The sequence below is a fragment of the Synchiropus splendidus genome, chromosome 6 (genome assembly GCF_027744825.2).
Source record: "Synchiropus splendidus isolate RoL2022-P1 chromosome 6, RoL_Sspl_1.0, whole genome shotgun sequence".
Lineage (NCBI taxonomy): Eukaryota > Metazoa > Chordata > Actinopteri > Syngnathiformes > Callionymidae > Synchiropus > Synchiropus splendidus.
Genome location: NC_071339.1, coordinates 904,540 through 926,105, shown reverse-complemented (window position 1 = coordinate 926,105; position 21,566 = coordinate 904,540). Strand labels below are relative to the sequence as shown.

The following is a 21,566-nucleotide window of genomic DNA, read 5'->3' as shown; positions in this document are numbered from 1 at the left end:
GATTTCCAGGGGCCACCAGATGGCGCTGTCTGCTGAATTATAACCTTTGGACTTGAACAACTGTTCAATAGAATGTAGCCGGAGATTCAAAGGAGCGGAAAGGTGACCTCATCGAGAGGAAGAGGAAGTGACCTCATAAAGAGGTAAAAAATCATATATTTGACTGAATTTCGCAGGACAATACTAAAAGTTGTGTTGAACAAAATAACTTTCCGTTTCATGCATTAGAGAGAGTTTATTGCCATGTAAAGAGAAATGCCACCAAAGATCTTCCTCTATTTATTCTTCCTCAAACGTCTTGCTGTCACGACAGATTGTGGTCCAATTTAGGAACATATCCACAACATTTAAAGTTTATTAAAGTTTATTTTTCTAGAAAAACAAATCCTCCACGTTTCCTTCCCAAGTCGCACAAGTTCAAGATCAGAGGGCACTTTTTACACCAAGGGCAGCAAACGCAGCCATGTTGTTTGCTGACTGTGTCTCATTATTACTCATTATTAGCCAATTTGCCCACTGTGGAACAAAATATAGCTGATCTAATAATAGTTATGACTATTGTCTATTTTCATAGTGTCTTTGTTCCCACAGCGATAATCGTGTTTAATTTATTCAAGTTCAATATACAACACACTGAGTCGTAGTAGTATACACATATTTTCTCCACAAATTGTGTGTTATAGATAGAATTATAGATGCTAATTATTGAGGGAAAAAAGTAAACTTTCAATGATTCGCCGTCGATCGCAGAGGTTTTTCCTGTTAAAGCGTGGTCGCTTGAAGGGAAAATTCTAGTGTCCTACGTGACGTGAACGCACCACACCGAGCTTGCCGAGTTGGCCCCGCCCTCCCCGCGCATGCGCAGCTGTCGGCCTGGATGCGCCTGCCCTCCGCCCTTCTCCCTCTTGGTCGGAAACTCGGTTCACCGGAGACAGACCGGAGGAGAGACGAGTCTGTCGGTGGCGACGCTGTGACCCACTCCTGGCGCCTGCTGCTCCACGTCAGAGCGAGAGGGAACCGAGGAAGCCAGCTGCGCTCAGTGAGTCCGCTCGGTGAGGTGTGAAATTCCTCCGCTGCCTGCCTCCTCGCGCGCGCGGGTCTCACCGGCGTCTGGGGACAAACACCCGGAACCGAACGTGTCTCGGGTTCTGACCAGTGTTTGCTCTGTGTTGTCAGTTAGAGGCGCGTATTTGCACAGTTGTTGTATGTCAACCTTGTGTGACAACACCTACAGGGCTGACGCCCCGCCCACTCGCTCGTAGCTCAGTCTTCACCTTCACTTCATGTGAACTCGAGTCCTGGGCAGATTATCTTTGGATGTGACGTCACGTGACATGTGGCTCGTCCTCGCATCCTCCTCATCTCTGAAGTGACCCAGTTCAGGCTCCTCCACAGGTCGCACCAGTAGGTTGGACCTGCCTGCAGTGGCCGGTGGTTTCACTTCCTGATACTGGTGGAAATGATACTTTTCATGATGCAGTCGGGATCAGATCCATTCATTTGTCAGTTCCTAGCTGCGGTATAAAATCTGATCAAAACTGAAGCAGGTCTCCAGACAGCAGGCGTAATTCATGACGGTTCCTTAGATTGTCCTCCGCGTCGTGGCGTGGAGACCCAGCTGCTGATGCTCCTCCTGCTCATGTGCTTCCATCAACAGCTGCCTGTTGTGACTCTCCTCTCAGCCATGGCGGATCTGCTCCGGCTCCTTCTGCGCGTGGCTGAGAAGGCGGCCACTGTGGCGCGGGTCTGCAGGCAGGAGGCGCCGCTCTTCCAGCTGCTGGTCCAGGAGAAAACAGGCGACGACAAGAACAAGAAATTTGTCCAAGACTTCAAGACCCTGGCGGATGTGGTCATCCAGGAGCTGATCCGCCATGATGTCGGCGCTCAGGTCAGTGGAACCCAGGTCCAAGTCTCCTTCCCCCCCTCACTCTCCCTGGGACTTGACTTTGTGGCTTTTCTTCCTCCTCCTCAGTTTCCTGAGATGGTCGGCTTCATCCATGGAGAGGAGTCCAACAAGTTTGAAAATGGCCTGGGTGAGTGGCTGCTGAACATCTGTGACTCGCCACTTGACTTTGATCGTCGCCACCTCACAGTAGGGACGGGCGACATGGACTGAAAAGAGTGATCAGGATGAATCCATGTTCCTTCTCCTCCATGTGTTGGACACTACAGTCTCTCTTGACACTGTTTGATGATGGAACTCAGGAGTGGAGTTTGTCTCCAACACCATGGTTTGTTGACGTCTCAATAGAAGAGTGAAGTCTGCAGTGCAGAGATGAGCAACTCAATGTTTCAGGTCTCTGGTAGAAGCCGCTGGTGTCTGACAGGCTGCTCTGCCAGCTTTATTTAGGGCTTCAATGGAGCCGTCTGTCTGTCTGTCTGCTGTGTCTCATGTCTCTGAACAGTTGACTTGAACTATGGAGCAGTCTGGACACAGTTCCTAGATGCTGAAACCATCAGGTGAAGAAATGATCATGGAGTCAGAGTCTATTCTCCAGATCATGATCCAAACTGTCAGTCCTTTGTCTTGTGTGGTGAAAAACCTTGTCACAGTTCTCTCTCTCCTAAAATGCTTGTTCTCCATGGCCTTATTGAAGCTGTCACTCAGACTTTGAGGCTTTAGAATTTGTTGATGGTCCCTAACTGATGGCGGCTCCTAGCATTAGCGCTGCCTGTGAGAGTGTGTCCTCCATCAGTGAAGCCTCATGGGGACGCGGAAGAGGACGCTGCCGCCAATATCCAAGTGTTGTCACCTTGGCAGCAGGAGAGCTGCATGTGTTGATGTGAACCAAGGCAGAGGAGCGCGTCAGAGAACCTGTGAGGACCACTCCATCTCATCAAAGAAACAGGGATCCAGAGAGTCAGTTTAGCCACTTTATCCTGAGAAGCAGAGGTGTCATGGTGGAGATGGTGCACCTGATTCCTCCCTCTGTTCCGGGCCAGACCTCAGCACATTCTCCTCATAGTCAAAGACCTGCGTGACCTGCTCTGGTCCTCCTCCACTCACCTTTCCGGTTCTTCTCTCAGGTGAGAGCGTGACGGTCACTGTCTGCAGCACCGAGGAGAGGACGGCCCAGCTGCTGGCCTCGGTGCTGGACGGCGACACGGCGGCGGCCGCCCTCCTGGCCGGAGCCATCCACAGAGACCCTGCCTCCATCCAGGTGGACACGGAGGGCCTGGCGCCGCTGCAGCTCAGTCCGTCCGAGCTGGCCATCTGGATCGACCCCATCGGTAAAGGCTGAATCAGCTCCCGCAGCCAGTGCCGGGCCCAGTACAGAGCCCTCTGCTTTGTCTGCTCCAGATGCCACCAGCCAGTACATCGAGGGCCGGGAGGAGGCGCCGCAGCGGGACCACCTCTCCCCCTCAGGTCTGCACTGCGCTCTGGTCCTGATCGGGGTCTACCTTCGGAGCACTGGGGAGCCGGTCATGGGCGTCATCAACCAGCCGTTCAACTCCAAAGAGCCCGTCTGTGGCAGGTGGGTCTCCACCCTCCAGTCTGGTGCCCGAGTGCTGCCAGACCTGAAGCCAGTCGGGAGGTTGGTTCAGGAGGAAAACCATGAAATGGGTTTTACCTCGCGTTGGCGACTGTCACGCAAATTCACAAAGTTCTACAGTAATTCTGAGCACATCTTACGAGAGAGGACAACAACACTGGAGATTTCCATGTTTCTATTTGGCCAGTTTAAAAACTTGAACATGACTGGATTTGGACTGCTCCACTCTAACCACTCTAACCTCTCCATTTTTGCCAAATCTCTGCTTCTTTGAGGCCAATTTGTGGGCCAACGATACGACTTGGCCGTGATCTTTTTTTAGAATGACAGAGGACGAGTGCGACTGCGTTTTGAGCTTTTCGCTGAGTTTCTAGGCCAAAGTTTGGGGGAGCTGCGAGCCGCTGAAGTAGAGGCAAATTTCTGAAGTGGTGACTCCTCTTCCCATTCATTTTCAATGGGGAAAATTGGTCACAAAACCTGGAATATCTCTGGAATTCTGGCACATGGGTCCGAGAAAAGTAATAGCACACCATTCCCAGTCGAGCCGCACGTTTTGGCATTCGAAGTGCGTCTTTACGACGAAAATTTAAACCAAATGGTGCACAGAATGTTGCTCCCCCTCCCTGAAGGTGACTCGTGTTCTGCTGCCAAATATTGATCATGTGATTCGTCTACGTTGGTTAAACATGGAACTGTTTTCGAAAAAAAACCCCAAGAACTAGTGGTGTCTGGAGCCTAGAGTCTGTCACACCTCCACCTCTCTTGCTGATCTTCCACTGGCTCCCTGCTCTCACCACAGATCACCATATCATCTGCAGACATCATGGTCGTATCAATGTAACAAGCATTGACTGAGCCACTGTGGGTCTGTGTCCACAGGTGGAGGGGGACACACTACTGGGGCGTGTCCCACGGCGGCGTGAACGTCTGCTCCGTGAGCCGACCTGACCCCGGCCCCGGCGGCGAGCTGGGCCCGACGGTGGTGCTGAGCTCCAGTGAGAAGGAGGCGGTGAAGCGCAGCCTGCTCCGCCTCTGTGGATCCGAGCGGCTGATGTATGCGTCCGGTGCCGGCTATAAGGTGCTGTGCGTGATCCTGGGCCTGGCCGACGCTTACGTCCTCTCGGAGGGCAGCACCTTCAAGTGGGACTCCTGCGCCCCGCACGCCCTGCTGCGGGCCCTGGGGGGCGGGGTGGTGGATCTGAGCCGCAGCCTGGAGTCCGGCTGTGGTGCCGGGGTGGAGCTCACCTACCACCAGCCGCTCTGCGGGGGCAAAGGTGCTGAGCGCTGGGCCAACCACGGGGGCCTGGTGGCTTATCGAGATGCCGCCCAGCTGCAGCGCATCCTGGCCGCTCTGAAGCCCTCGTCCTGAGCCGCCGCCGCCGCCGCCGGACCCTAGCCAGGGCGGAGAGACGCCCGGCACCGGCCATCTTGTCATGTTCAAAGGCTTCACACGTCACCTCCACTGCACCGTGTGGATCCAGAACCGAGTTAGTCCTCAGTGACGGGATGGTGGGCTCTTTTTATTGAACTTGTTTATGGAGGCCGTTTATATCTCACGGAAGCCATGTTGCATCACTGCCGCCTGCCATTTCTGCTGTGCTCTGCAGTTTTCAGCAGACAGGAGGGTGGGAAGGTTTACTTCTCTGGAGCGTCAGCTCCCAGAGAGGAGGCCGGAGTTTTAATGCAAGAGCCTTGTTTCTATCATATTAAACATTAAGTTGTATCACAGGCTTCTGCTCAGTCGTTCACTTGGCCATTTGCTTCATTCCCCCCGGGTCCACCGGGTTTTTGGCGTGCTACTCCTCCCAGAGCTTTCAATGTAGAGACGCGGCCTGATCGTGTGCCAGCGTTCCCAGGAAATTCCAGGATTAGTGGGAAATTTCTCCCATTGAAGATGAATGGTACCAGAGCCGAAAGAAGCCGCAAAGAGCCCCTAATTCAACGGCTCGCTCTCCTCTGACGCCCTAAAAAAGATCGGAGCCATGTCGTATCGTTGGCCCACAAAGCGGCCTCAAAGAAGCAGAGATTTGGCAAAAATGGAAAAGTTACAGTGAGCAATCAAGCTGGTTCGAGTGGAGCAGAGGAGAGATAAAAGTTGGTTTTGCGTTTCTAAACTGCGATTGTGACCAAACGGTGCGGCGCAGAAACATGGAAATCTCCAGTGTTGTAGTCACACTTGTCCTCTCTGGTAAAATGTGCTCAGCATTACTGTTGCTCGAAAATCGTGAGTTACTCATTTCCAACTGGCCACAGCGTAGACTGTAGACACATGAAATTCAGCTGAGTTAGAGACGAAAGCCTCGGGATTTTCACGGTGTGCTGTTTTTTTTGCTATCTGCTACGGTCCCAAAGAGTGGGTGTGTGAGAGGGAACGTTGCCATGGTGACCATGGAGCTGCAGAGTAGAGGAAAGGTCACAGACTGCGGCCACAGACACCAGGGCCCGAGCTCAGCCATCTTTTCAGCGGGACACGCCGTAGATATAGGCCTCCACTGTCGCCTGCAGAGCCGTGGTGGCGCACGTTGCATTCGCCAGCTGAGGCAGACTTTCATTGAAATGGTGGTTTAAATCCAAAGATTTGGAAACTTTGAAGATTTCTGAGCTCACCGTTTGGTGAAGCCTCACCAGTTTGAGAGGAACAACACTGACGTTTATTCTGGAATATTGCGTAAGTTGCGACTCATCTCTGGCTCCCCAAGTCACGAGCCACAGAAACCACTGGGGAAAGTGAGACAAAGAAGATTATTTTTATCCGATTATATTTGTTTATCACACACACTTGTATCTCTGTCCTGGTGGGGACCTCACCTGGCCATCACCCTTTCCCCAGCCTCTTCCCCTAAACACACGGATCACCTGAACCAAACTGGAGCCCAGTTATTTGGAAGTCTTCACCCTCACCTCGAGGATTAACCTTGTGGGGTCCAGCAGTGTGAGAGGGGACCCAGGTGCCGCCCACACAGTCCGCTCCAAGTGGCCAGACCGGAGATGAGAGACGTTACTGGCTCTGAGCGGATGAAATGATGCTCCAGCGGAGTCTGACTCCATGTAAGGAGCCCGGAGCGGCAGCAGGTCACAGAAGAGGTCGCGCTGCTGCCATATTAGGGAGGCGCCAGATGAAAGAGGGTGTTTGAGAGTTGGTGTTGCACAACGGCTGGAGCAAAGCCAGGCAGGCGGACACCAGGGTCTTGGATCCGTCACTTCTGGCCAGCGCAGGTGATGTTCCTGCGCCACTCTAACTCCGAGTCAATGACCTGTGACCTGTGACCTCCCACTCGCAGGTGCTGAACCAGTCCAGAGACTTCACAGGAGGTGAGGAGTGAGGGTGCAGTGCGTGCAGCCGCCCTCAGGGGGGCGCAAAGACCCCAGAAGCAGAGTTGTAGAATAAAACTCCATTGTTTTGGTTTATTTCTAAACAACACCCTCCAACATTTCTTGTGCAGCGACTCACACCGGACAACGAGAGAGGCTCCTTCAGTCAAGACAATGATGTCAAAATAGTGGCGAACAAATGACGTCATGAAGGCAGGCGGAGCCCAGAATCCTGGGGCTCTTCGACCAAAGACAGTGCAATGCATTACTCCATCCAGCTGCTTCATCAGCACGTTTGTGATGCACAACCAGCAGCGCGGCGTCGTTGGAGATATTAGGAGAGAGAATGAAGTTCTTCAGAACACATTCATCAGTGATTCTCTGCTCATAGCCACAACATTATGACCACCTGCATCGACCCCTGTCGCCTCTGAAACAGCAGGTTCCAGCAACACTCACTCCACCTCTCTCTGGACCCAACAGCGCCGACACCTTCACTGAGCCAAGCAAACATGAGTCCAAGACAAGTCCAATGTTCTCACCATCGACCTGGCAACCAGTGATGAAGGGAACCACAGTGAATGGAAGCGAGGACTGGTCCTGCGTCAGGTGGTCATAATGTTGTGCTTCAATTACACCGTGATTCAAAGAAATCTGAGTTGTGTTGCTTTCAAGCAGAAAAGGATCAGCTGTGCAGACGGCACATCACCAGTGGCGTCGGCAGCTTTGAATCTGCGCTGGAAACACTGGGTGGAGGCTTGATCGGCAGCAGAACGTCCCGTCACTGGCGCGGTCTCCACCGTCTCTTTCATTCGTGAGGATATAATGGCAGTTCATCTGGTTTCCATCGGGCGTACAGAAAGATCCGTGAAAAAGGCAGGCCGCGCGGCTGAGGCCAGTCCATGAGGGTCGCGGCTCCTTCACCTGGTGTCATCTGCTGAGCTCATCCTCCCTGGCTCCTCAGAGCAGATGAAGATGAGTCCACTCAAGAGCTGAGCTGTGCACGGAAGAACCAGCCTCATGGGGAGTGAAGTGGACGCCACAGTCAAAGGAAAGCAGGGTGAAATGGGAGGTGGAGAGCCGTCACTGCACTGCAGACGTTTCTCGAATAATACTGAGACCACCTCGGTCCAGGTCCGGGGGGACCCACGGCCTCCAAATCTGGGAGGTGGGGGGGGCGACACACGCAGCAGACCTCACCTCTGGAAGGGTTTACGGAGCTTCCTCTTCCTCCGGGGCGGTTTGCCACCCTCGGCCGGCGTCTCGCTGGACTCCGGCCGGTGGCTTCCCGGGGGGAAGAAGCCCGTCTGTCCGGGAGGAGGAGAGAATGGGGGGACTCCTGCGGCAGCGGGGTTCGGGGGAGGACAACCTGAGGGGAAGAAGCCCCCGTTGGCGGCCATGTCGTTGGAGCCACCTCCCTTGAAGATCCGGCTGAAGAAGTCGTGCAGGTCAGTGGGGTACGGGGGGCTGGTGGGGTGCTCAGGCGGGTTCCTGGAGGAGCACAAGGGAGCCGTCTGAGAAACAGCCCCTCATTTGTCCACCACGCAACACGAAGGGTGAAAGTGATGGCAACACAAACATTCATCTTAAGAGCTGTTGGACATACATGCATACATACATATCTCATCAATCCAGATGCTTCGTATTGCACAGCCATTTCCTCACAGAACTAGTTTGGAAAAAGCCTGACCGTGGGTGGGCTGGACGACCATACAGGCCGAGGAGTGTCAGTGTAAACACCACCAACCTGTGCCTGGTGGAGGTGCTGTTGTTCTTGGAGCCGAAGGAGATGTGGTAGGGCACGCGGTGCGTGTCTGGAGAGATGCCTATTCTCTGGCAGCCCGCCCACTCTGAAACACAGCCACACCAGGTGAGGTGAGGTGAGGCGAGGCGAGGCGAGGCGAGGCGAGGGACGGACGCCGCGCCGCAGCCGTACCTGTGATGTCGTACACTTTGCCGTCCATGCAAGCAAAGTAGGTGATGCGGAGGCCCAACATGCTGGACTCGGCCCACAGGTCGCCCTCCTCGGCACCGTGGCATCTGTTGCACTCGGCACAGAAGCGGGCCTCGGCGGGCTCGCGGTCCATCTCGAAGCGCCTGCGCGGAGTGACATCATTCAGGTCAGGAGGCAAAAAACTTCTCACACGGCTACATTCCAACAATGGAGGCGCTGTGGCTTCGGCAGGATTAAAGATAACATCTCAAGTGATCAGACGTCAAAATAAGAGGAAAACACATTTTTGGGGGGGTGGACCAAAAAGACACCAAAAGAACATCCCTTCAGACCGTTTAAACCCATCTCCCTCCACCTCTGCTGGACGACTAGTGACCGCTGGGCAGCAGAACCTCGCATGACCCCTCGCCTGGCCAACTCCAAGTCGTGTCGGATCTTGTCCGACTTTACTGAGACAGAGGTCAGCGAGTCTCTCGACGCGGTCCGAGGTGCAGTAACTTACTTGTGCTTGCCTTCACACTTGGTGCACATCATGGTGTTCATGGCTTCCTTCAGGTCGTCCTGCAGCTTGGTGAGGAACTCGTTCATGGACTTGGAGAGCTCCGTTGCTGCCATGCGCTTCCTGAGACACGGCAAGGCTTCCGTGAGAGACTGCGTGACCCGGACGTTTGGCTGATTTCACTCACAGCTCGTACTCCTGCCGCATCTCTGGATTGCTGACGACGTCCCACGCGGCCCTCAGGACCTTGAAGGCCTCGCCCGCTCGCGGGTGCTTATTCTTGTCGGGGTGCACCTGGAAGACAAGAGCCCTCAGACACAGGTTGGAGTGGAGCTGGGGGCAGCGTCGGTGGTGGACAGACCTGCACGGCCAGCTGTCTGTAGGCCTTCTTCAACTCGGCCTCCGTCGCGCTGACCTCCACGCCGAGCACCGTGAAAGGGTCCAGCTCTTCCTCGGGGACCTCGGCTAAGGCAAGAAGTCGTTCCAGCTCGTGGCCGGACGGAAGTTTGCCGGCTCTCCCTGGCGACTCAGACGCTGAGCTCCGAGTCCAACGCCTCCGGCACCAGCTTCTGGCTCGCTCCAGCCACGACGCCACTCTCCTCCAAACTCTGGAATTTTGCAAGGCCGAGCCGCAGCGCTTCCCTCTCTCCCCAGCGAGTCGCACAGCTAAGCGCTTCACCCAGTGGGAGCACAGAGTCACGAAAGCCCAGCTGAGGAGCAGCGCCGACAGGACTGCAGTCTTTATCCAATGAAAAGCTCTGACAATTCTACCCGCCGCATCAGCTCCGAAGCATTTTGTCCATTCTAAGATCCGGACGGCGTCAGCCTTCATTCCCGGTACGTCAGTGACCTTCGCCAAGAGCTGCTGTCCGAGGCCGTGAAGCCTGAGCACGCCGGCCTCCACACAGACGCCGCAGCTGTGAGCTAGAGTCACGATGACCTCGATCATCATGTGGATGCAGGAGACGCACCACAGGCTCAGGGACTCGGACAACATGTCTTTGAAGGCCAACACCAGGTGGTTTCCCGTGCGCCGGCGGCCTCGCTGCTGGTGCTGGTGGTTCCGTCGGCGGGCCTGACGGTGCCTGCTCCCGCTGGGCAGAGAGCCTTTTGGGAAGGAGGAAAAGCTGCTCTGAGGACTTTGACTCCTCTGCTCCGGCGCAGATCCACGGACCCTCAGTTTGCACCTCTTCCCCAGACTGTTCCAGAAGGACTCCTCATCCGCTGGCTGCTCTTTGGCCGCTTCATCCTCCTCCTGATTGATAACTGGTGAATTCTCAAAGCCTTCCACACTTTCATGCTCCAGCCCGTCAGACTCATCGGTGTGGCACTTGGCTGAATAGACCTCAGAGTCCTGGAGACCTGCAGGGTCTGTGGCGTCACAGGCTCTCAACTTCACATTGGCTGCTTTATCCTCATCAGCACCGCCGCTGGGCTTGGACGCCGGCGGGCAGTCCGTGTCAGGCAGGTCCCCCTCGGTATCGGAATTGCTCTCGCTCTTAGCAGCCGCTCTCTCCATGACGTTTGCGCTTTCGAGCTGCACAACTTAACCTAAATCCATAATCTGTTGCAGTGTTTTCCCCAGACTCTCAAACGGTGAGACTGGGGTCCCTTTAAGGCAAGAGGCAGGACCACCATATCAGCAGCAGCATCCCAAGGAGCTCACATATTTCCCATCATGCATCCATGTGTGTCCTGGAAGACAAAGTTACTAAATCATTACTCACATACAGGTTTTTCGTCTTAGACGAGGGAACACCAGGAAGTGTAAAACAACACAATTATATGGAGAAATCATCACTGAGTCATATTCTACCATCTTCAAACTGTCAGTCCTTTGTCTTGTGTGGTGAAAAACCTTGTCACAGTTCTCTCTCTCCTAAAATGCTTGTTTTCCATGGCCTTATTGAAGAGTTCACTCAGACTTTGAGGCTTTAGAATTTGTTGATGGTCCCTAACTGATGGCGGCTCCTAGCATTAGCGCTGCCTGTGAGAGTGTGTCCTCCATCAGTGAAGCCTCATAGGGAAGCGGAAGAGGACGCCACCGCCGCCAATATCCAAGTGTTTTCACCACGGAGATTGAGTTTGGCGGGATATGGGGCACAATAAGTTACCGCCCATCCCTAGATGGAGCTAAAGAAAACAATCCCTTTTCTTTTACTGCACACATCACTTTTGTCCTCTGGTGGCTGCCCCATTTATCATAGACAGCTCACCCATCAACTCTCACATCTAGTGTTCAGTTCCACCACAGCAAAAGGACCTTGAGTGGAGGGAGAAGGAGACAAATATTTTGGAACGACGATTCTGTGTGACAGACAATTCACTTGAAGACAAAACAAACCCAGATTGGAATGTAATGAATTCAAATGCCGGAAGTTAAACTTCCTTGAAATCAGGCTTTCACGCAACAAAAAGGCTCAACTGCTGTTGGCAAGGAGCACTGGGAGACCATCGCAGTCTCCCACAGACCTGTCCCTGAAACACAAACATTTTCAAATAGGTCACCAAGTAATTTTCAATCTTGGTTAATCATTGTTGAATATTTCCGGGCAACGTATGAGACTCTGTGTCTGAGATGAAATACAGCGACCATTCAGCTCTTGTTGTTTCAGGAGTGTGCACCAAACAGCAGCCTGTCGGGTCACTCGGTGCCTCCGTGTTTCAAAAAGGCTGGTGATCATAGCTTTACAGGATGTCACGGTGACAAGCAAGACTGGCTGGTTAATGATCAAGCGCCGAGGGGAGCAAACTCTACACAGGTTTATCTGATCTCAAGTGGAGCAATGAACTATTTTATCTGTCTAAATCATCACTGTAAAACCACGTCTCGACAAGGAAATGAAAAGTTGAGTCACTAGAGAAAGAAAAAAAAATGTTCGTTTCAAATCACTATTTTAACAGTCTTACTTGCGTTTCCAATTGAATTATACGCCACCAAACACGCTGCAGGCACTCAGCCTCTCCTCCATCCAAAAAACAAGCAATAGCTTTTACTACTCTTCTTGCCTGAAGACTAACACCATGAAGATGGAAGTTTAATCTCCATCTCACACTGACGCAACGGCTTCAGGACATTTTCTTTTTTTTCCTTTTAAATGGAACACGTAAGACTGAGTGAAATAAGATACGGGGAGCCACTTTTTCTTATAACTAATCAAACAGAATTTACATTTGAACCAGGTGTCGCCAACTAGGTGGACTGCCATATCTCTTTTTACTTGAGCAGAATTGGTTTCATCCATCCATCCTCCCCCACTTATCCGCTGCCGGGTCGCGGGGGCAGCGGTTAGAACAGGGAGCTCCAAACGCCCTTCTCCTCTGCAACATCCACCAGGCCAGTGAGCCCATCCCTCCACCTGGTCCTGGGTCGACCCCGGAGTCTCCTCCCAGCCTTGAAACACCTCCAAAGGGAGGGTGATGCCACCTCAAATAGCTCCTCTCAACACAGAGCATCTCTACCCTGCAGGAGCTGAGCTCCTCAGACGCTGCCAGCCGTCGAAGGAAACTCATTTCAGCGGCTTGTATCCAAGAAGCCCTGCTTTCCATGAAGAATCAGGGCGCGTGGGTTGGGACCAAGAGTGACCGGCGAATGGACAGCTTTGCCTTGTGGCTCAGCTCCCTTTGAATGAGTTTCATTGACCTGTTACAATCTATTTTATACTCTGCACAAGACCAATCAAATACGTAGTTGAAGAAATAAGCGGAAGCCACGGAGTGCTGTGCAGGGTGGAGAAAAGCACCACCTCTCTTCTCCTCAGCGGTCCATGTTAGCAGTATGAGGCTTCACCCGTCAAGCGAGCCGACAGAGCAAGCGGATACGCGACGGTGAAATATACATTCAGGGACGAAACGGTCGCCACGTGGAGCAGCGCAGCGATGAATAAGTAGCTGTAATAAATACAGGCAGCTAATGTTAGCAGCCGAGCAGGATGTTAGCATGAGGTTGGACTGACAGACAGGCGCCTCGGTGCTAAAATTAGCTTCGTCCAAACAGTAACGATGAATCGAATGGAAGCGAGCGCAGTCACGCGCTGAGGCAACGAGCTGTGAGTGACTAAAGCCACTGACCCACCACACATCGAGCACGTAGACGTGGAGACTGGCATATGTTGATGACAGTCGGTTCAGTCCAGTGAGTTTGCACTTTACTGTCGCCTCTACAACCAAGTAACACGCCGCCGTCACTACCTGGGAGTCCGCGGAGAGACCTGGTCGACACCGTGCCGGGGGTCCGTGGTGTTTTACGCTCACTTCTTCTCCCTCAGCTCCTTTATTTAGTTTCTTGAAACGTCTTCCTCTTCTTCCTGTCTACTAACTTCTTCAGTGTCTGAGTCGCCTCTGCAAGTACAACAATGACTCATTGTTGCCACCTATAGACGGACAGCGGCACTGCACGAGCAACAGGAGATGTCATTTATTCACTGTAGTTCTTCTCGATGACACAACCCTCCGGCATCCATAACTCAATACAAACAGACAAATGCAATACCTCACAAACACTCACGAATACGTTTGTGAATACAGTTACATAAATCATTCCCCTTGCCTTGACCGTGATCCGTTATTCGCGTTTTCGACTGTAAGCGCGTCACAGGTGATTCCAATTATTTTCCTGCTTGTTTCACGCTGTAATACGCTCAGTATATATATTCATCAGACAATATTTTCACGTAAATGTCTACACAAACACAGTATGTTGGACTAGTTTGTAAACAAATGAATCTATTTAGAAAAACAACGATGGAAATCATAAAGGGAAAAGGGAAGAAAATGACAATTCCTAATGAAACTTTTGTGAAATTAGACTTGTCATCATTCGTTGTTTTTTCCTCGTTTTCCCCTGGAAGGACTTCCGTGGTAAGTATTCATAGTAAATACATTTATTTACAAGTCATAAAATCTCAAACAGGCTGGGGCGAATCTACCAGCATTTAAATACATTTGCAGTTAAACTAAAAACAACATAGCATGACTGAGAATGTGGCTGTAATGGCTGCGTCGATGTTTGTTTACAGCTTGATACGGGACTCGTGAGACCCACTTGGAAGCCACTCGTGACAGCGTGCGCGCAGCGGAAAACATCTTGAAGACAGCCAAGTCGAAGCCCCTCATCAGCGCCACCCACAGCTCCCATTTGAAGCCCGCCTCTCTAGCGGGAGAGGAAGGCTCTTTTTCGGTCAGATGGCGCGCTGCAGTCCGCCCCCGTCATTCTCCAGCCCACACACGCAGCAGCGGAGAGGCAGCCGGCGACCAATGCGCTGAGCCGGAGGAGGATTTCTACCAGTGATTTCACAGCCCTCACCAGACGCACGAGGGGGATTCACTACGTTGGTCTGCGCCGGGACTCGGAGAGACAAAAAGCAAGACGGTGCCGTGCCTCTGCAGAGTGACTGGTCACGGTCCTGCCTCATCCACAGCGGGGTTTGGTGACATCGTGTTGCTCTGACCGGAGAAAGTGAGTCAACTCTCCTGGTCCAGATCGGCATCCCTGGGTACAACCCTCTCACACGCCCTCTCTCCTTGTGTCAGCGAGGTAAGGGATGGTTTTTTGCTGTTTTTTTTTCACTTGAAAACACTTTATCTGCGAGGAGATGTATGGCAGGAAATAATGTGTGTTATTTCTGTGCGGTGCAGCTTCCAAACTACTGAGGCCAACTTCTGGCGTCTGTGAACTCTCCACAGCGGCATGTCTCTGCCCCGCACTCTGGGTGAGCTGCAGCTCTACCGGGTCCTCCAGCGGGCCAACCTGCTGGCCTATTACGAAACCTTCATCCAGCAGGGAGGCGATGACGTGCAGCAGCTCTGTGAGGCAGCTGAGGAGGAGTTCCTGGAGATCATGGCGCTGGTTGGCATGGCCACCAAGCCGCTGCATGTGCGGAGGCTGCAGAAGGCTCTGCGGGACTGGGCGGCCAACCCGGCCCTCTTCAGCCAGCCCGTCTCTGGGGTCCCCCTCGGGGGCATCCCACTGTTCAAGGTGGAAGGAACCAGCGGCTCCCCCGGTGGACACAGGAAGTCTGTGAGCAACGGCCAGCCCGGCTCCCCGTGTGAGAGGGACGAGCGAGCGTGTCTCACTCCCATGCACAGCTCCAGTCCCAGAAGCCCCTGCTCGCAGGCCTCCCCGCAGCCGCCCGACACTCAGTACCGGGACAGCCTGTCGCCCATGGACCCGCACTGGCTCACCTCTGAGGCTGAGGGCGGCTGCCCCCTGACCTCGGCCGCCGGGGCCGAGGAGGAGCCGCCGAGCCCGCCTCCCGTCTCAGCGTGTCCGTCCCGCCTCTCGGTGTGGGCCGCAGGTCAGCTGGACGCAGAGACGTCAGGAGCGGTGGTGGAGTGCGTGGAGAAGCTCCTCAAGACGCTGCCCAGGTCAGACCCCAGTGAGGTCAAGAGCCTCTTGAGGATGAACAAGAAGATGGCAAAGACCGTGGGGCACATCTTTCAAATGGGCTCGCAGGACACCAACAAGGAGGAGGAGATCCGCAAGTACAGTCTCATCTATGGACGCTTCGACTCCAAGAGGAGGGAAGGCAAGCAGCTCACAAATCATGAGGTAAACCCAGCAACGGTGAGCCTTTAGAGACGCCCGTCCGAGGGAGCCGTGCTACACTTGCTGCACTCACTGTCTGCCTGTGTCTCGCTCAGCTGATCATCAATGAAGCTGCCGCTCAGTTCTGCATGAGAGACAACGCGCTCTTGCTGCGACGCGTGGAGCTCTTCTCTCTGGCACGACAAGTGGCCAGGAAGTGCGCTTACACTTCCTCTCTGAAGCAGACCAGGTATGCAGCGGCCGTCTGTCTGCTGTGTCTCATGTCTCTGAACAGTTGACTTGAACTATGGAGCAGTCTGGACACAGTTCCTAGATGCTGCTGGAGAAACATGAGAAACCATCAGGTGAAGAAATGATCAGGGAGTCAGAGTCTATTCTCCAGATCATGATCCAAACTGTCAGTCCTTTGTCTTGTGTGGTGAAAAACCTTGTCACAGTTCTCTCTCACCTAAAATGCTTGTTTTCCATGGCCTTATTGAAGATGTCACTCAGACTTTGAGGCTTTAGAATTTGTTGATGGCCCCTAACTGATGGCGGCTCCTAGCATTAGCGCTGCCTGTGAGAGTGTGTCCTCCATCAGTGAAGCCTCATGGGGACGCGGAAGAGGACGCCACCGCCGCCAATACCGGAGTGGAGCCTATGCCAAAGCAAAGACTTCCTTCTGTCCAGCTATTCTGGAGAAACACAGCAGTCCAACCGAGAGACAAAGCATCCTGGTCTGCCTCGGGGTCTCCTCCCAACTGAGACCTCAACCAGGGAACCTAAGCTGATAAAGAAAGTTTGACCTCTCAAGTTTGTTTTCTTCCAGCAGATCGAACTCCGAGGAAAATCTATCAACCAAGCGAGCGAGACATGACGTGGGTATATCACGACACCAACTGAATGCTGACACTTATTTGACTCTGAATTCCGGCTCTGGTTTTTCAAGGTTCTGGCGCCCGAGAACCTGCCTCTCCTAACGGCAGAGGGCTCAGACGGGGCGACCCCGAGGACGGACGAAGACACACTCTCCGCTGACAGTCAGTACGGCCTGTCACATGGTAAAGACTGACCCTTGCAACATGCCTCGTGCCGCAGAAGGTCTAACCAATGTTTGACACTCCTCTGCTAGACACAGCGACTCAGTGCAACCAGCCTCCGTCCCCCCGCCATCACGCAGACACGTCCAGCACCGCTGCCGGCTGGAGTCGCCATCTCATCCAGCAGACGCTCATGGACGAGGGGCTGCGGTTGGCTCGCATGGTGTCACATGACCGGGCCGGGAAGATTAGTCTTGGTGCCGACGGAAATCATTCCACAGGTGACTTGACATAAAGACTCAGATCATGGTTTATCACACGTCAGACGACTGTCACCTGCAGGCGGAGTCTCTGTGTGGCTCACATATGCAGGGATATCTCTGCCATCCAGCTTTGAATACAAAACAAACAAAGTGAATTTAAAAAAAAATGTGTCGTTGGAGGAAATTGGACATTTGAAATGTGGAGACAGAATCACAGCGTGGCATTATTGACTTCTTTTGTATGGTGTATGATGGCAACGCCATTTCTGTGCTATCCATTTTGAACTCGTAAAAAAAGATTAGTACTCATGAAAAAATGAATTTGTAAATACAATTTGAAACTGAAAAAAAATCTTTATAAAACTAAGGTAAATCAAATTATTAATTTTCATGCTGTATTGAAAACTTTTTAAAATACTATGGAAATCTTTTTTTTGTATTCAAACCTTAGTAAAAGGACATCAAAATGTCATTTTTCGGAATGAGTTTTACAAAAATTTGGAAAAGTTTTCCAATTCAATTTGTTTTTTTGTATTCATATCTCGATGGCAGAGAAGTCCCTCCACACTCACAGGTCAGTAAGTTTCAAGGCAAACATGGAATGAAGGGTCGCAGGAGCTTAAAGTAGTTCAACTTTTTTTCCACTTTTGCTTGTTACACTTTGAGTTGAATGTTGAATTAAAATGCTTTCACATACCGTTTCATATGATAATTCCAATTATTATTAAAAATGAAGAAGAAATGGGCAGTCCCTCCAGGATTACACAGGCTTTGTATTTCGACTGTTGCGGCCAGAAATGCCTGACTTGCAGCAGACAAAAAGTGGTGGAAGAAATATGGAGCTTTGAAAATGAGCTTGTTAAAAACTAGTGTCAGTTTTTAACAGGAAAAAGCTCCATGCTGCAATGATTTGAACCAAATATGCTTTATTTGCCTGTTAAATAAACAAACAAATGTAGATGCTAAATAAACACTGATGTTAATATAAGTCCATCCTGTTTATGATGACGTGTAGTGAGCGCTGGTTGTTTAGTTCCTGAGCTCCTCACGAGGGCGGAGCCTGACGGAGGTGTGGATGGGGGCGGAGTCTGAGTGGTACAGGTGTGTGTGAGCGGCTCATTCCAACAGTTGCTGCTGATGTGTCCCACAGGGTGGTGAGGGATGTAGAGGCTCAGAAACAGCCTGGAGAGAGATGGAGCTGGAGGTCGGCCATGTTGGTTTATAGTGTTGGGCTGACGCTGCACTTCTGACTTCCCTCTATTCTACAGTTCCATCATGGGGATTTGGACGTTTAGGGTTCAGGATCCTTCATGTTAGAGTTGTGACGCTTGTGTCACACCCTTGTGGGACAATATGGGCGTTTGGTGTCGCATGTGACTTCAACAAGGAGGGGGGGAATATGGTGCTGCACGTCTCGACTCAACTGATGGGTGGAATTGGCAGGAAAGTCGCAGTGATTGGGCAAAAGTGCTGCACTTCACAGAAGAATTGGTAGGAATTGCGTTCATAGTTGCGATCGTAACATCGCCACCTGCTGGAGGGACTAATTGGTGTCTTCAGACAGTCCCAGACTTGCTGTTGAATTTTGAAAAGTTTTCTAAATAATTGGAATTTTTAATGTGAAACTATACGTAAAAAAACTAAAAAAAAAAGAATGGAATTATTAATATTATTAATATACTCAGATGAGGATTAAATGTATCATCATAAATATCCTAGTACAACTGTTGAAGCAGGAATCAGGCAGGAAGTACACACAACTGTGCTCAGTTGGAAGTCACAGCAAGGACTGGAAAGGGTCGGAGAGGAGCGAAGGCAGGGACGGATGGAGCTTCACTTGACAGGGATTTTGTTATTGCAGCTTCAAGCGTAGTGAGTCACAGTCTCTGTGAGGCGACGCCTCCGGCCGAAGCAGCTGCACTTCTGTAAGTTGAAGATGTGAAGAGCAGGGCCTGGATGAGAGAAGATAGTTCCTCACACCAGCGACGCTGTTCACAGGAACGAGACGTTTGCAAATTCAGTCGCACTGGCTTGGTGATGTCTCTGTCTCCGAGCCGCAGCAAGACGCGAGGGGGCGGGAAGGAAGTGCTCTGTGGGCACCAGACCCCCGCTACTTCTGCTGACGTCAGGATGTGTTAGCTCCGTGGGCTGGAGGGCGGAATGGATGAGAGAGGGGGTGGCGGAGTGGGAGGTAATTGGAGGGGCGTTGCATTGACTCACCAAGCGACAGTGCACAAAAATAAAAGCTGTGGGCAGGAAAATGGCACAGTCTTTTCTCCGGCTTCTTCCTCCACCAAGAAAAGAAACAACAAAGTGTCGTCGCCGTGACGTGGCTGTTCCTCACTTCCGCTCAACAGGTCCCTCGTTTTAACCTCTGAGTTCAGTGGTAAATAGATGATGGAAAGGAGGATCCTGAATGAGAATGTCACCAAATCGCTTCAGTTAAAATGGAGGCCGGTCCCAGTTTCTTCAGAGCAGTGGAGGCTGTGTGACACGTGTGGAGGTCAGAAGGAAAGTCCAAAACACCCGTGGTGTGAAGTGACAAAAGCTTTCTTTGTGAGCAGAATATTTACAGACTGACTGACTCCAATCTCTTCTGCTTCCACCAGAGCTGGAGAGTAAGACAGACAGGCGGAGTCTGGGACCGGCCTCCCGACAGAGCAGCCCCTCCATAACCAAAGAGGCCTCTAACCACAGAGGCAAGTGAACGCTGAGTCGTCCTTTCTCTCTGCCATCCTTGCACCTGTTGAATAAACAGCTGATCATAACCTCAGAATCTTTTAAATTCATGGCCCCCTGCCCCGGGCTGCCGCCAGTCCAAGCCCCAGACCTGTGTTTTTGTGGGGCGAATAGCAACGTATGAGATATTCATGATTCTCAAGCCAGCTAAGGTCATCTTGGTGCTTCACTGTCACCATAACGGAGTGACTCTCAAGGGCCCTGACCGGCTCGGAGGAAAGACCTCAGTCCGTCTCAGAAGCCTCGCGCTCAAGCAGGGTGCACTGGCGCCTCCTACTGCTCAGCTACAGAACGGCGGACAAACTCAACTACTCGGGTGACGTGAAGTGTGGGGGGACGGGCACACACGAGACGGAACCCCAGTCAAAGACAGACGGATCGAGGCTGTGTCCCATGTCTCCCACTAACACCCCCACTGGGTTCTGAGCGCCCTCCGCTGTGAAGCTCCCTCCACTGTGAAGCTCCCTCCACTGTGAAGCTCCCTCCACTGTGAAGCTCCACTGTGAAGCTCCCTCCACTGTGAAGCTCCCTACACTGTGAAGCTCCCTCCACTGTGAAGCTCCCTCCACTGTGAAGCTCCCTCCACTATGAAGCTCCCTACACTGTGAAGCTCCCTCCACTGTGAAGCTGCCTCCACCGTGAAGCTCCCTCCACTGTGAAGCTCCCTCCACTGTGAAGCTCCCTCCACTATGAAGCTCCACTGTGAAGCTCCACTGTGAAGCTCCCTCCACTATGAAGCGTCCTCCACTGTGAAGCTCCCTCCACTGTGAAGCTCCCTCCACTATGAAGCTCCCTCCACTGTGAAGCTCCACTGTGAAGCTCCCTCCACTGTGAAGCTCCCTACACTGTGAAGCTCCCTCCACTGTGAAGCTCCCTCCACTGTGAAGCTCCCTCCACTATGAAGCTCCCTACACTGTGAAGCTCCCTCCACTGTGAAGCTGCCTCCACCGTGAAGCTCCCTCCACTGTGAAGCTCCCTCCACTATGAAGCTCCACTGTGAAGCTCCACTGTGAAGCTCCCTCCACTATGAAGCGTCCTCCACTGTGAAGCTCCCTCCACTGTGAAGCTCCCTCCACTATGAAGCTCCCTCCACTGTGAAGCTCCCTCCACTGTGAAGCTCCCTCCACTGTGAAGCTCCCTCCACTATGAAGCTCCCTCCACTGTGAAGCTCCCTCCACTGTGAAGCTCCCTCCACCGTGAAGCTGCCTCCACCGTGAAGCTCCCTCCACTGTGAAGCTCCCTCCACTATGAAGCTCCACTGTGAAGCTCCACTGTGAAGCTCCCTCCACTATGAAGCGTCCTCCACTGTGAAGCTCCCTCCACTATGAAGCTCCCTCCACTGTGAAGCTCCCTCCACTGTGAAGCTCCCTCCACTATGAAGCTCCCTCCACTGTGAAGCTCCCTCCACTGTGAAGCTCCCTCCACCGTGAAGCTGCCTCCACCGTGAAGCTCCCTCCACTGTGAAGCTCCCTCCACTGTGAAGCTCTCTCCACTATGAAGCTCCACTGTGAAGCTCCACTGTGAAGCTCCCTCCACTATGAAGCTCCCTCCACTGTGAAGCTCCCTCCACTGTGAAGCTCCCTCCACTATGAAGCTCCCTCCACTGTGAAGCTCCCTCCACTGTGAAGCTCCCTCCACTATGAAGCTCCCTCCACTGTGAAGCTCCCTCCACTGTGAAGCTCCACTGTGAAGCTCCCTCCACCGTGAAGCTCCCTCCACTGTGAAGCTCCCTCCACTGT

The 21,566-nt window shown here is 52.6% G+C and overlaps 3 protein-coding genes across 11 annotated transcripts; 2 read left to right on the top strand and 1 right to left on the bottom strand.

Moving 5' to 3' along the window:
• Positions 1-878: 878 nt before the first annotated feature.
• inpp1 (inositol polyphosphate-1-phosphatase) lies at positions 879-5,217 on the top strand. 5 transcript variants are annotated; one of them, XM_053867072.1, is made up of 6 exons: positions 879-1,039; positions 1,683-1,888; positions 1,973-2,033; positions 3,028-3,231; positions 3,302-3,476; positions 4,374-5,217. In XM_053867072.1, the coding sequence occupies exons 2-6, from the start codon at positions 1,685-1,687 to the stop codon at positions 4,861-4,863; spliced, it is 1,134 nt and encodes a 377-aa protein (XP_053723047.1). In that variant the 5' UTR covers positions 879-1,039; positions 1,683-1,684; the 3' UTR covers positions 4,864-5,217. The 5 variants fall into 5 exon arrangements, with proteins under 5 accessions (XP_053723047.1, XP_053723044.1, XP_053723045.1 ...); XM_053867069.1 differs by having other exon boundaries at positions 1,658-1,888; XM_053867070.1 differs by having other exon boundaries at positions 879-1,052; positions 1,658-1,888.
• Positions 5,218-6,865: 1,648 nt separating this feature from the next.
• On the bottom strand, positions 6,866-13,594 carry dnajc14 (DnaJ (Hsp40) homolog, subfamily C, member 14). Its single transcript, XM_053867053.1, has 7 exons — positions 13,451-13,594; positions 9,621-10,954; positions 9,447-9,553; positions 9,263-9,382; positions 8,743-8,903; positions 8,554-8,656; positions 6,866-8,297 (listed from the first exon to the last, which is right to left on the bottom strand). Exons 2-7 carry the CDS (start codon positions 10,776-10,778, stop codon positions 8,003-8,005), a joined length of 1,944 nt encoding a protein of 647 aa, XP_053723028.1. The 5' UTR covers positions 10,779-10,954; positions 13,451-13,594; the 3' UTR covers positions 6,866-8,002.
• nab2 (NGFI-A binding protein 2 (EGR1 binding protein 2)) lies at positions 13,266-20,117 on the top strand. Of its 5 annotated transcripts, none has more exons than XM_053867064.1 (8): positions 13,266-13,308; positions 14,278-14,795; positions 14,897-15,824; positions 15,902-16,035; positions 16,615-16,663; positions 16,735-16,846; positions 16,918-17,106; positions 19,698-20,117. In XM_053867064.1, the coding sequence occupies exons 3-8, from the start codon at positions 14,949-14,951 to the stop codon at positions 19,793-19,795; spliced, it is 1,458 nt and encodes a 485-aa protein (XP_053723039.1). In that variant the 5' UTR covers positions 13,266-13,308; positions 14,278-14,795; positions 14,897-14,948; the 3' UTR covers positions 19,796-20,117. The 5 variants fall into 5 exon arrangements, with proteins under 5 accessions (XP_053723039.1, XP_053723040.1, XP_053723042.1 ...); XM_053867065.1 differs by lacking the exon at positions 13,266-13,308 and adding an exon at positions 13,970-14,119 and having other exon boundaries at positions 14,945-15,824; XM_053867067.1 differs by lacking the exon at positions 13,266-13,308 and adding an exon at positions 13,970-14,119 and having other exon boundaries at positions 14,897-15,809; positions 16,618-16,663.
• The last annotated feature ends 1,449 nt before the right edge of the window (positions 20,118-21,566 follow it).

Bases quoted from the DNA above. Each gene is read 5' to 3' on its own strand.
- nab2 (XM_053867064.1), top strand. From the start codon at position 14,949: ATGTCTCTGCCCCGCACTCTGGGTGAGCTGCAGCTCTACCGGGTCCTC. The intron at 16,036-16,614 runs GTATGCAGCGGC...GTTTTCTTCCAG, and splicing joins TCCTCTCTGAAGCAGACCAG to CAGATCGAACTCCGAGGAAA. The intron at 17,107-19,697 runs GTGACTTGACAT...TGCTTCCACCAG, and splicing joins CGACGGAAATCATTCCACAG to AGCTGGAGAGTAAGACAGAC.
- dnajc14 (XM_053867053.1), bottom strand. From the start codon at position 10,778: ATGGAGAGAGCGGCTGCTAAGAGCGAGAGCAATTCCGATACCGAGGGG. The intron at 9,383-9,446 runs GTGAGTGAAATC...GCCGTGTCTCAG, and splicing joins ATGCGGCAGGAGTACGAGCT to GAAGCGCATGGCAGCAACGG. The intron at 8,657-8,742 runs GTACGGCTGCGG...GCTGTGTTTCAG, and splicing joins CAAAGTGTACGACATCACAG to AGTGGGCGGGCTGCCAGAGA.
- inpp1 (XM_053867072.1), top strand. From the start codon at position 1,685: ATGGCGGATCTGCTCCGGCTCCTTCTGCGCGTGGCTGAGAAGGCGGCC. The intron at 2,034-3,027 runs GTGAGTGGCTGC...TTCTTCTCTCAG, and splicing joins CAAGTTTGAAAATGGCCTGG to GTGAGAGCGTGACGGTCACT. The intron at 3,477-4,373 runs GTGGGTCTCCAC...CTGTGTCCACAG, and splicing joins AAAGAGCCCGTCTGTGGCAG to GTGGAGGGGGACACACTACT.